Consider the following 12126-nt stretch of genomic DNA (forward strand, 5'->3'; position numbering starts at 1 on the left):
GTTTCCCCGCTGCCACACACCTGATTTAAATGAATGAGTGATTAACAGGCATCTGCAGCACTTGATGTCCTCCTGAGGAGGCAATGTATCGTATTTTCCAGGGTATAAGTTGCTCCGGAGTATAAGTCGCACCAGCCATAAAATGTATAATGAAGAATAAAAAACATATATAAGTCGCACTGGACTATAAGTCACCTTTTGGGGGCGAATTTTATTATTTTTCTTACAAAATCTGAGACCAAGCGTTTCCCATTGCAAGACAAGTACCGGAAACAATAACAGAATAAACAACCAGGGCGCAGCAGCACACCACGGTCTCCAGCAGAGGATGACGGTGTTTGAAACCCTCCCAGCGGGCGGGGAGAGCTCATTCCTGGGCCGGAGCCGGCCGGCAGCACCCCGCCACAGGCTGCAGCAGGTGATGGCAGGGCAGAGGAGCTTAAACCTGGACCAGAGCCAGCCCGCAGCAGCGCCACGGTCTCTAGCAGGTGATGGCGGGGCAGAGGAGCTTATTCCTGGTCCGGAGCCGGTCCACAGCAGCACGGTATACATAATTTGGTACATAAGTCACTCCGGAGTATAAGTCGCAGGACCAGCCAGACTATGAAAAAAAGTGTGACTTATAGTCCGGAAAATACAGTACATCAGATGTGCTGAAGCAGAGACATGGAAAACATTTAGGTCAGTGTGCCCTGAGGACCAGGGTTGGGAAACACTGCAGTTTCATGGAGTTTACCAGTTCCTTCAGGTGATTCAATGAATATGGAACAATTTATTAAAGACTTATAGTTTGTACCTCCACGGGGCGTTTAGAGGTGTGCGGAATGAAGGTACAGTATTTCCTTTAAAAGTTATATTTCAAATAAAAAATATTCTAATTTTTATTTTGATAGACCTGATACTGGGTTTATGTTTACATCTACCAGCTATTTGAGGGCACAGTCGAGAGTTGCTAAAAAGTGCCCTCGGCACAGCAAGGCTGGCTCTGTGGAAAATGGCGGACTCGGCAAGTCAAGCAGCTGATCTGAGCCCAGAAGATGTCGCTATCCTTCTCAGAAAAGGAGCGACCATAAAAAATCTAAAACCAGAGTGAGTTTAGGTGAAGTCTACAACAAATGGACCCAAATGAAACATTTCACATATTGGCAGTGAACCTGGTATCCCAACAGCTGGAAACCTTGTTCTTGTGTTGCAACTACAACCTCCACACACTAGATGTCACTTTGGTGTTCGTGTTCCATAGTCAACCTTTAAATCATTCACAATCAGTCCATTTTCATAGTATTCTGTCTTATGTCACAATGTAAGAGCCAGCCCATAATGCCTTCCTGATGGGACCCCAGTTCCTTCACTAATCCAGATGTGGCGAGTTATTCTGTAAGCATTTCCAAGGTCTTGGTCCAAATGTTGCCCCTTGCAATCCCAATGGGGTCCAATTGACACTGTGTGTGCTTTTTCGAGTTTTCTTTGGCTTTTTCTGTTTCTTGACTAATTATGCTGCAGCAAGCCCTCTATTCAGAGTTTTGGCAGAAATGTTATGTTTGTTATTTATTTTCTTTATTTTCAACACACCCATATTTCTAATGGGGGCCATGTTTATTCATTTATATCTTTTTTTTTTTTTTGGAGGAGTGAGCAACACCTCACCCCTGCCGCATGGATTCTAAGGAATAAGCCATAAACACTGCTCAACCATCCCTGTCCTGGAGGGGGTCACCCGATAGGACAGCAGGAGGGTTTTTATCAAGTTTTTAAATGATTTGATCTAGGTTAAATGCAGACCTTTTCACATCTAAAACGAAATGTATACTTAAAACAATGTCAAATATTTTTTGTCTAAAAATTGATCTAACCTCCGGTTTTTATGATTTTGTTGATATCTTGCATACTTGAATAACTTAATATCACACAAAGTTTTAATTTTATTCTGTTTGGTTTACAGAGAGGGTGGATCTGGTTTAAGATGTTAAAGACGCAACTTTGATGATAAATCTCATATTCATGCTGCAGAGTTAAACCGAACCAACTCAAAGGTTGGTGATAGAAACTGAACATTTGTTTTAACTAAAGTATTTTTGCAATTTAAAAATTTAAAAATAGGAATAAATGCAGACTATTTCTCGCTCTTAATCCTGAGAGATGCTTTATGAGAGGTTTACTTTTGTGAAGTCAGAAAGTCAAAACTCCACCCACCTCCTAACAGAATAGCAAAACTAGAGTAGCAGCAGCAAACTCAGGTTAGTTTCTGGAAGGGCTGCATGATCAGAATACAATTAGACAATTAAGGCCCTTTGGGACTTAAACATGAATATGAAATTTGTATTATTTTCTGTTACATTATATCATGACCCACATGACGTAGTCAGATAGGAAACCTCTGGAAAAAGTGTTCTATGTATCAGTTTAGTTTCAACTGAAAACGTTAGGATTTAGTCACTTTTGTGTGTCGCCAACAGCTGTAGCTCAGTGACATACTGGTATTTGTAGGGTTTGGGAAATTGAGTGCTTCAAGAGCTCAACACACACCACCTCTACCTATGACCAATGAGCTGGGATACTCTATCTAAATATAGAAAATCAACCCTGCTTGGTCTTTACGGTGTTTAATCAGAAGATTCTAGGATTCTTTATTTATTAGGGGATTGTACACACTTGGTTTTCATTCAGAAAAAGTCAGGTTTATAAAAGTAAGAATTTATTTTACCAACAATTAAAACATGACAAGTTAACTAAACATTTACTGTGATGTATGGAACTAGATATGATGTATGAACCTATGTGTGAATGCGATGTTAGTCAGCACTTCCGCATCTAGGAGAGCTGGGTTCTGGATGTAAAATAATTTGGTTTGCGTTAGGCATGTTTGCATGAAGCTATGAAGTTGATTATCATCAAAAGCACATCAGACGCCATCTGTGTGTCTACTTCACCCATTTTCGGAGACCCTCTTGATGGATCCGAAGGTCAGAGAGGTTGGATGACCTCTGGCACCAAGGGCTGTAGAATACCGTGGCACCAACGCTTCAGTCCAGAGATGTCTCGGTTCACGACAGATGGATGGACCCTAACCGCGCGTCTGGGACTCTTTAAGGAGTCGGAACAAGATCAGCTTGTTCTGCAGGAACTGTTTGCTGTATCAGCTTTGCAGGTGCAAAAAAGGTTTTGACAACGTGTCAAAAGCTTAGATGGATTAAAGAGTGTTTTGCTTCAGATGGTCGGTCTGAAGCTTTCTCTAGAACTGAGGAATCACCAGAGTAATCTGGTTTTGATGTTCTCATGTTATGATTTGTGTAGCCAACCAGAGGTTGAAAAGTTTGAGGAGTATTACCAAGAATCTCAGAAACACACCTTCCTTGATACCGGATGCTGTGATCTGGGGTAGAGGACTATTTATGTGTCATGAGTTTAACTTAACCTCAATTTGTTCTTGTGTGATTGCAAGTGGTGATGACCTTGTCATATAAACATGCTGAAACATAATTCAATCACTGTAATCATAACATAACATTCATTTCAAACCTCAATCATTGAGCACAGATTAATGAAACATGTCATTATATTATAATTATTATAAGTAGCAATAAACAAACATTTATTTAATGATTATCTAGCTTATAAGTTGTAGAAGGTCATATTTGATTTAGGAAATCATTCTTTGATTTAGCAACTAATCCGGGCTGTGAGTGTTCCTTATATGGAGGCATGAAGAATCCTGAAAGACTGGACCTCGAGGAGAGAACATTATTATTGACATTTCGTTATCTGTGTTCAGAGCTGCAGGCTCTGAGCTCCAGCTGGTGGGATGAAGGCAGGCTGATTTAAAGGGGACACATGCAGTCTCGTGTCTCCTTTTTGACCAGATGTTGAATGGTCAAACAGTACCTAAAACTGACCATTGCTGGACGTCACATATTTAACCTACCTAGATGGGATTATCTTGATATAATCTGTGTATTGGGCTGGCTAAACTTGTATGTTGAACTGTGATTGGTCTGAGTCGAATCCTGAGGTCTTCCAGAGTACCGCTCTGGTCTGATCCCCTGGTATGGAGACTCCAGACGACCCTGACCCAACCTCTGATAAGCATGGTCGTAGCATCATGTTTACGCAATTTTAACTCAAAATGCACATGAAAGAAATCTGAGAGTGACTCGTTCGATGATTGAGCTTCAGGAAGAACCTGCACAGTTCTGTTTGAGCATGTTAAAACACGTGGGTGGCAAACAAGTTTTCTGTCTCTTTTATTTCGAGAACTTCAAAGCAATTAAAATTAATTGCCTGAATGAAACTGTAATAGTTTCAGGCATCATCTTGTCCGTCTCATACAGCGATCATTCCCATTTAAGCACATCTTGCTCATACTGTAGATGTGACATTTGTGTCTGTTACCAGCTAAACACAAAAACAAGTCAGCAGCATGCATGGTTGTTGTTGCAACATCAGCTCAAACAGAAAACCACAGAAAAACCATGAGACAGCAGAGACAGGTGCTTTATATGGTTTAATCTGCAGGAAGGGGGCTTTTCCAAAACCAATCAGTCAGGTTTTTATCTGTTAGATGAACAGATTTGTCTGTGATAACAGGGAAACATGTTTGTAAAGTTTGTGCTAACAGCTTGTATTTCTGCATTTCACTACAAGGAGCTAGACTTTTAAAATGGATGTCTGTCTGCCTGTTCATAAAGCGAGATTGTAATTTACATTTTACGGTCTCAACATACAGATGCTTTGTATGTGTCTTGAAAATTCCAGGTTTGTATTTTAATCCTCCTTCAAGGAGGTTCCAATTATGTGTTTCTGGATTTAGTCCTGATTTCACTATAGTTGGAGGTCATTTTTAGAATTTGCACAATGTTTGAAAAATCTCACATCTTCATTAATGTCAAGTGTTTTTCTATCATCAATACAGACTGAACTGAAACAGATTTTTTACTAACTTATTTGTAGTGTGCTTCAGAGTAAAAATGTACTTAAAATACATTCAGGTGAAAAAATTGGTGTTTAATTTTGGGTTTCCCTTGTGGATCTCTGTTTGGTGCCGTTGATTTTCTTTATTGCCCTCTGTTTTATTTAATGTTTTATGTTATTCGAATTAAAATCGGAATACACTTCCAGGTTGAACACCCTATCAAAACGATGGAATTTTGTCCCATGGTGGTTGTTCTAAAAGGAACCTCAGTCTCCTCTAATGGCTGATCTGGTCGCAATAGTGCTGATTATTTATTTATTTATTTTTGTTTAGTAAATTCCTCTAAAGGGGGAGGGGCCAAGCCATGAAAAGATTTATAAACCAGTGTTTCCCAACCCTGGTCCTCAGGGCACACTGTCCTGCATGTTTTCCATGTTGCCCTTTTAAACACCAGTGTTTCCCTGCTGCCACACACCTGACTTAAATACATGAGTGCTTAACAGGCATCTGCAGCAGTCCTCCTGAAGAGCCAGTGTGAAGCAGCTGTGCTGAAGCAGAGACATTGAAAACATGTATGACAGTATGCCCTCAGGACCAGGGTTGTGAAACACTGTTATATACAATGCAAGCATATTTAAAACTTTGGAAGTTTTCTAAACTCAAAAGGTTATATTTTCCTTAAATTGGACAATAAGGAGATGAACAGGGTTTTGTTTAGTTTTTCGCCAAAAAAAAAACTCAATTACCTTTTTATATAGCTGTTCTAAAGGTTTAAGGGCAGTGATACCAGCAAATGACCATATAGTACAACAGTACTTAATTTGTAATAAGCTCATACAATGAAGAAAAGATTTAGCAGCAAGGACCCTCAAGTTGTCCCCTGGGTGTGATACAGATTGCAGCCCGCTGCTCCTTACCAATGGGTCAAATGTAGAGAACTGTTTCGCCAAGGGGATCAATAAGTTATTAATAATTATCATTATTATTATTAATATTACTATCAACATCATCATGATTATTATAATCCAACTTTCTTTAACTTCAGACTAGCATAAGGACATTTAAAGGGGACATATTAAGAAAATTAACCTTTTGCATCCTTTTGTTATGCCATTGTGGGTCTCTGCTGCCTCTATAAACACTCCAAGCATGAAAAAACAAACTGTCTCACTGTTTTTTTTATCAGTGTTTGGTTTTAGAAATTTTGGGCCTGAAACAAGCAGTTTTATATAGTCCCCGTTTGTGATGTAATTAATGAGGAAATTAGCATCGAACCACCTCTCACATGCAAGAGAGAGCTGCTGCTGGAGGAGCAGCAGCTCCACTTTGACCCTCTTCCAGATATTGGAGCTTCTCAGCTTATAGAAGCCTGAGTGGGGTGGGTAGGTGTGGCCAGCTCCAGCTGTTTCTCTCAAAGTGGCAGAGCCCTGTAATGGCTCATTCTCGAAGGTACCGAAACGGTCAAGGAAACTGCTGAAATTGTTTTATGTGAGAGGGATTTATAAATTGACAATAATCGACCACAAAACTACTATAACTTAAAAATAGTCTAAATATGCCCCCTTTAATTTGCAGTGGAGGATTAAATAAGACTGTTTTTTCTTTGCATGTCTAACTTTCAGCCAAATGCTAACTGGTTTAGTGAGTCACAAAGGATAATTGACAAAAAAAAAACTCCAAATTAAAGTAATTTTATTCCTCGTTTCCTTGACAACTCAACAGATTTGGAGATAGACAAATTACCTTGTGTGATTTTAACACCAAATTTTAAGATCTTGTGTGATATGTCAGCACTTTGAATGGTTTACGTCGAGCAGCTGAGATGTGCAACAACTGGACTGAACTGAATTGGACTGGACTTTTGCATTAAATGTTTTACGTACAAATAGAAGTTTGATGGGGATGCTTAAGTTAAAGGTCACTGAAGATTTAAACAAAATTTACTCTTTTTATCTTTTTCCCTACATCTTGTCAACTTTATCCAGAATTCTTGGTATTAAACTGATTCTTGAATGAATCAAACAAGCTGATCCCTTTTTTTCCAAACACATAATTAGCAATGAGGATCTAAGTTTTCATTTTCCTTCGTAGCAGAATGAGACTCAGTTACCAGCTCCTACAGAGGCACATGAGATCAGATAATCACAACAAGACAGATTTGTTGTTGCAAGTCATACATTTTCTTGATGTTGTATATTTTAGAATTTATACATCCTACATCACAGCTACCTTAACCTTAATCCAGCATATTTAAGTATTTGCAGTGAAGCCAGAAATGGTCTGCTGTAACGAAGCCTCTCCTCCTTGTGACTCAGGTCCCTGGCCCTGGGGCAGCAGTACTCCTCTCTGGGATCCCAACCCATTCTCTGTGGTTCCATCCCCGGATTGGTACCCAAACAACTGAGATTCTGTCGAAACTACATTGAGATTATGCCCAGTGTCGCTGAAGGCGTCAAACTGGGGATCCAGGAATGTCAGCACCAGTTTAGAGGGCGCAGATGGAACTGCACCACCATCAAGGACAACCTGGCTATCTTTGGACCAGTACTAGATAAAGGTAGATTTGTTTAGCATATGCTTCATTTCCCCTTAGGTTTCATTTGAAACCACAATCCTAAACCCTTCCACATATTTAACGTTTAGCTGCAACAACATTTTTTAGGCTTGTCAATGAAGATCAACCATGATAAACCAGATCACCACATCTGAATATCTGTGCCCTTGTGCTCTGCCCCAGCCCTTTTGGCTTTGGTTGGCACAAGCATTTGACATGTTAAACAGCATTATTAAGATTATATTTTGTTTCTTGTTGTTTACCACTAACATCTCTGGGAAACAATTATAAAATTTACAGCTGCTCGCAATGATATTTATGAAGTTCTTTCATTCAAGACTGAAAGAACCTGGGGCCTCATTTATCAAGCTTGCTTACGCACAAAACAGGGTCGGAAAACTGTGTAAGCAACTTTCCACGCAAACTTTGGGATTTAGGAAAGAAAACTTAGCAGAAAAATGTGTGCAACTTTAAGTTGACTAAGGACCTGGCTTACGCACATTTTGGACATGGAGAGCACCTGCAGTGCTGCTGCTGAGGATAAAATTATGAAATCCTGCAGCATTATCACTTGTACTGCTTCATTTTCACACAGAACAAGACCCCCCACACGCAAGCGTACACACAAATGCGCGTACACTCACACACACACAGCCTGAAGCGCAGAATACGGAATGCAGAATATCAGCAGGGGGACAGACTGAGACAGAATGTCATGTGTCTGTGACAGTGTGTGTCCTGTCACTGTGACCCTGATCACGCGCCCCGGCTACTTGTACAGGGGAGATCTCTGTTTGGCTGATTGGTTAGCGCGCGTCTTTCGCCTGGGAGTCTGGGGATCGAATCCCGATTGGACCATTTTTTTTATATCCGCCACAGATCTCTGAAGAATTCACAACATTGACGGCTTCAGCCACACTGTGCCACTCTGTGGATTTTCTCTTATTTGTTTTGCAAAAGCACTTCCTTTCATTTCTCCACCTCACCCACAGGTACCTCAATTTCTGCTTCTGTGAAATTGAGCATCCTTGATCTGCCTTGATCTATGGTCGCCATGTCATTGGCGGAGCGCTGCAAAAGCCGGCTTATGTATATGCATGAGATCCACAAGGCACTTTGGATTGACAATTTATGGCAGTAAGTGGGCGTGGTGAGGGCGGGATGTGACTAAAATGCAGCTGAGAAACATTCGTGTTAGTCTCCGATTTATGAAGCGGAGACTGTGTGCAGTTGTGCGTACTCCATGTTTGATAGATCACAAACCTACTTGGCGTAAGTACTTTTTTTTTTTTTTTTTGCTGAGCTCAAGTGCAGTTTTAGTAAGGATTCCACGCAATGTTTGATAAATGAGACCCCTGGGCCGTTTCAGGGCTCTGTCACTTTAAGAAAACAAGCTGGAGCTGACCACGCCCACTCATCCCCCACTTAGGCTGCTATTAACCTTTTTCACCGACGTCACCTAATCACGTGGGTCCACCAAGCATGTAAACAGTGAGCGACACGATTACTAAACAAAGGGAAAAATAGAGCCTGAAATTGTTTTTGCGATCAAAACAAAAACAAAACTCCTCCGGCATTTCTTCAACTATTTCATACCCAGTTCAGTTATCAGAAGTAGCGCATCTAGCGGGGGCTCATAGAGAGCGGTATGTTAACTAGCTTACCAACGTTAGCTTACGTTCTCTCTGCAGCTGTTCACCGATGTAAACATGTTGTTGACTTTGCCTAAATTCACCCCTCTGGATTTATAACTTTATGTTGTAAACAGCATTTCACTTTACACCAAAGCTGATTTTTAAAAAGTCCGGATCCCTACCAGCTTCTGTTGCTGGTGGTGTTACCAGGTTCAGCTGCTGCTCTCACACCAGAATGAGAAGATCTCTGAACGCCGACGCTCATATAAATAAATAATGTAATTTTAACACGTAATCATACATCGGAGCTTTAATATTGTTAATAATTGTCTTGCTTTACACTACAGTGGACGGAGGGCAGTCTCCGTGGTGAAATACCCATCCATCAGGATTATCAATAACTTGTATAAACACATCACATTTATTCCTGTCCCTGTCTTCCTCGTGAAATAAATTAACATTAATCTTACCCGGTAAAAACATGTTCGCTGCAAATCTGAGGCCTGCTGGTCTGCTTGATTGATCGCTGCAATTCATCTCCGTCCTCAGTCTCCATCAAAGTTATTAAAAAGAAAAAACAAGTTGAGTTTACGTCCTTGTCTTTTAGTGCAGCCAACCACACAGCAAGCTAAAACCATTTTACTGTCAAATCGACTAAATAAAAGCGATAAAAGGCTACAAACTGGCTTCACTGGAGTTTCTACGGGTGTAAACAGTCTTTTTGCCATCCATCATGGCGAAGGGGGCGGTCACATGAGTGGTGTGACGTCACGTGCAAAGGGTCAATAAGATGAGAAGCTCTGATATGTGGGAGGCGCTCAGAGAACAGCCACTGCTTCTTTAGCAGCAGCTGCTCTCCACCATGTAAGAGGTGGTTCAATGCTAATTGTGATGTCACAAATGGAGACTTTTTGAAATGGCTTGTTTTAGGCACGTAATTCCTAAAAGCAAACACCAGATAGAAAACAGATGGATGTTTTTTTCACACTTTGGAGTATTTATTGTGGTGTTTTTATGTAATTATTTTTTGTATTTTGTTGACGAAATATTTTTATTATTTTCCATGATAAATGTGTTTTTTGGAAGAAAATGGGTGGGGGGGGGGGGGTGCTGGTAGTATGGGGGCTACAAAGAGGGGGTTGCTTATTGAGTACCGCTGGTCTATAGCACCCTAACTAGCATCCATCACCATTTACATGGCGCATAAAAAATGACAACAGCATTTCAAGATCTGCAGCACTAAAGAAATTAAACTCAACAACTAGAAAGACAAAAAAAACCACTAGAAAACAAAGAACATAAAAAAGTAAAGTCATTGTGTAGTTGTGTAGTTGTTATATATTGTTTTAAAATGGTGAAAAGTGACTCCTGAAAACAAAAATCCAGATATTTGCCAGCCTTTTTTCTACTGATTTTTGTGCGATGTTTAGTGTCTGAAGATCTGAATACGTTTAGCTCTTCGTGTAGAGCCGTCCCTTCATTTACAGCTCAACTTCAAGCCCTCTATCAGTTTTTATATTTTGTTAAAGGAGAAAGTTGATCCTGAATCCCTGATTAACCCTTACATAACTGGGTGACATTTTGTCCTTGGGTTGGACATCCCCTCTTGTCCTGGCAAACCCAGTCGGACCTCAGAGAACAGACCCCTGTGAGCTTTGGGCCCCTGGAACTCTGGCTGTTAACCAAGCCCGGCGCTGCTCATGCTACCTGCTGGGCCCATCAATCCGCCTTTGTTTCCCTTGTGTCACACTGTATTACCCGCACAAAGGGCCCAGCCACCAGCGCCCCCACAACCCCACTCTGCCCAGAGCTGGCATTCCCTAAACCTCCTCCTCCTCCCCCTTTACTCACTCCTTTCCACCAAGCTGAAATCCCATACACCACCACCCATCTTAATCCCACATTTCCTTCAGGCACCCTCCATCGCCGGCATATAGCTGAAGGTGGCGATACTCTGGTAGCTTTTCCTTCTCCAGCTTTTCCATTCATCACTCCTAAAGTGACTCTCTACTTCTTCTTCTTACTTCCTTCCTCTTCCTCACGGGTCGAGTGAGATCCCCTTTCAGCCTGTTTTCATGACAGAGTCAAAAGGGCGTGTGAATGGGGTGTCCGTGGGAGCTGGACTGTGAGGAGCAGAGCGGTCTTCATGCACAGTAGGGGTTGTGCGGAGCCCCCGGCCCTTTTCTGTGGCCTGTAATCTCATTTGCCCTCCCTTCTCCCTTTTATTTGACCGGGAGAGCTTGAACTGCTCACACTGCCCGTCTATGCACCGATGCCTTCCACTCTGACATGCAGGCTCACTCGGAGACCTCTACCTTTATGATCAGGGACCACAGGAGAACACCCGAGTTCAAGAAAGGGATTGTTTTCAAACAGTGGCAACAGTTATTTTAGGTTTTGTGTGAAAAGACGTGTAGGACTACAAATGTGTCCCACCATATTGATGTCATCGAACCAGACATGAAGAAAATGGCTGAGTTTAGCGAGCTTTGAATTCTTCTTCCAGGATTACAGACAAAGCATTAAATGTGGAGAAACCAAAGCAAACTATCTGGCTATGTGGTGTTTTGATTCGGTGGCGATCAGATTCATCCCCATCAATATTTACAGTTGGCAATTTTGTTCACACCACATTTAAAAACCTGTTTCTGCCTTTTACACTCGAGTAAATGTGTTGTCATGGCACAGATTATAGTGGAACTGACCAGTATTTAAACCCCTCTCTTCCATTACCTGGCTCACTTCCAACTTAAAACTGCAGCAAATTTTCCTTCAGCACACGAATATTTCAATTTGTTAATAATACTTCAACTGCGAATAAAACTGAAACCATAATTACATTTTCAACATTTAAGAAAGTGTGTGGCATGCTGGGAAATCTGTTCTAGTTTTCAGAGAAAGATGATTTAGGGAAAGATTTCTGATCGAGTTCTGATATTATCCTTGCTGTGAACCTGGTGTGCAAAGTTCAAGTTTATTCCTCCAATCACGGAAAAGTCCAATCCCATTTATTGCAAGTGATGAGAAAA

General features: G+C 41.1%; 1 protein-coding gene across 1 annotated transcript in view; it reads left to right on the top strand.

The window, feature by feature from the left end:
* wnt3 (wingless-type MMTV integration site family, member 3) overlaps positions 1-12126 on the top strand; it is a 39365-nt gene that overhangs the window by 18273 nt on the left and 8966 nt on the right. Inside the window, exon 2 of the mRNA XM_015962660.3 lies at positions 7225-7466. Within this exon, the coding sequence (XP_015818146.1) occupies positions 7225-7466 (242 nt within the window). The remainder of the gene's footprint in view (positions 1-7224; positions 7467-12126) is intronic.

The sequence above is a fragment of the Nothobranchius furzeri genome, chromosome 16, assembly GCF_043380555.1.
Source record: "Nothobranchius furzeri strain GRZ-AD chromosome 16, NfurGRZ-RIMD1, whole genome shotgun sequence".
Classification (NCBI taxonomy): Eukaryota; Metazoa; Chordata; class Actinopteri; order Cyprinodontiformes; family Nothobranchiidae; genus Nothobranchius; species Nothobranchius furzeri.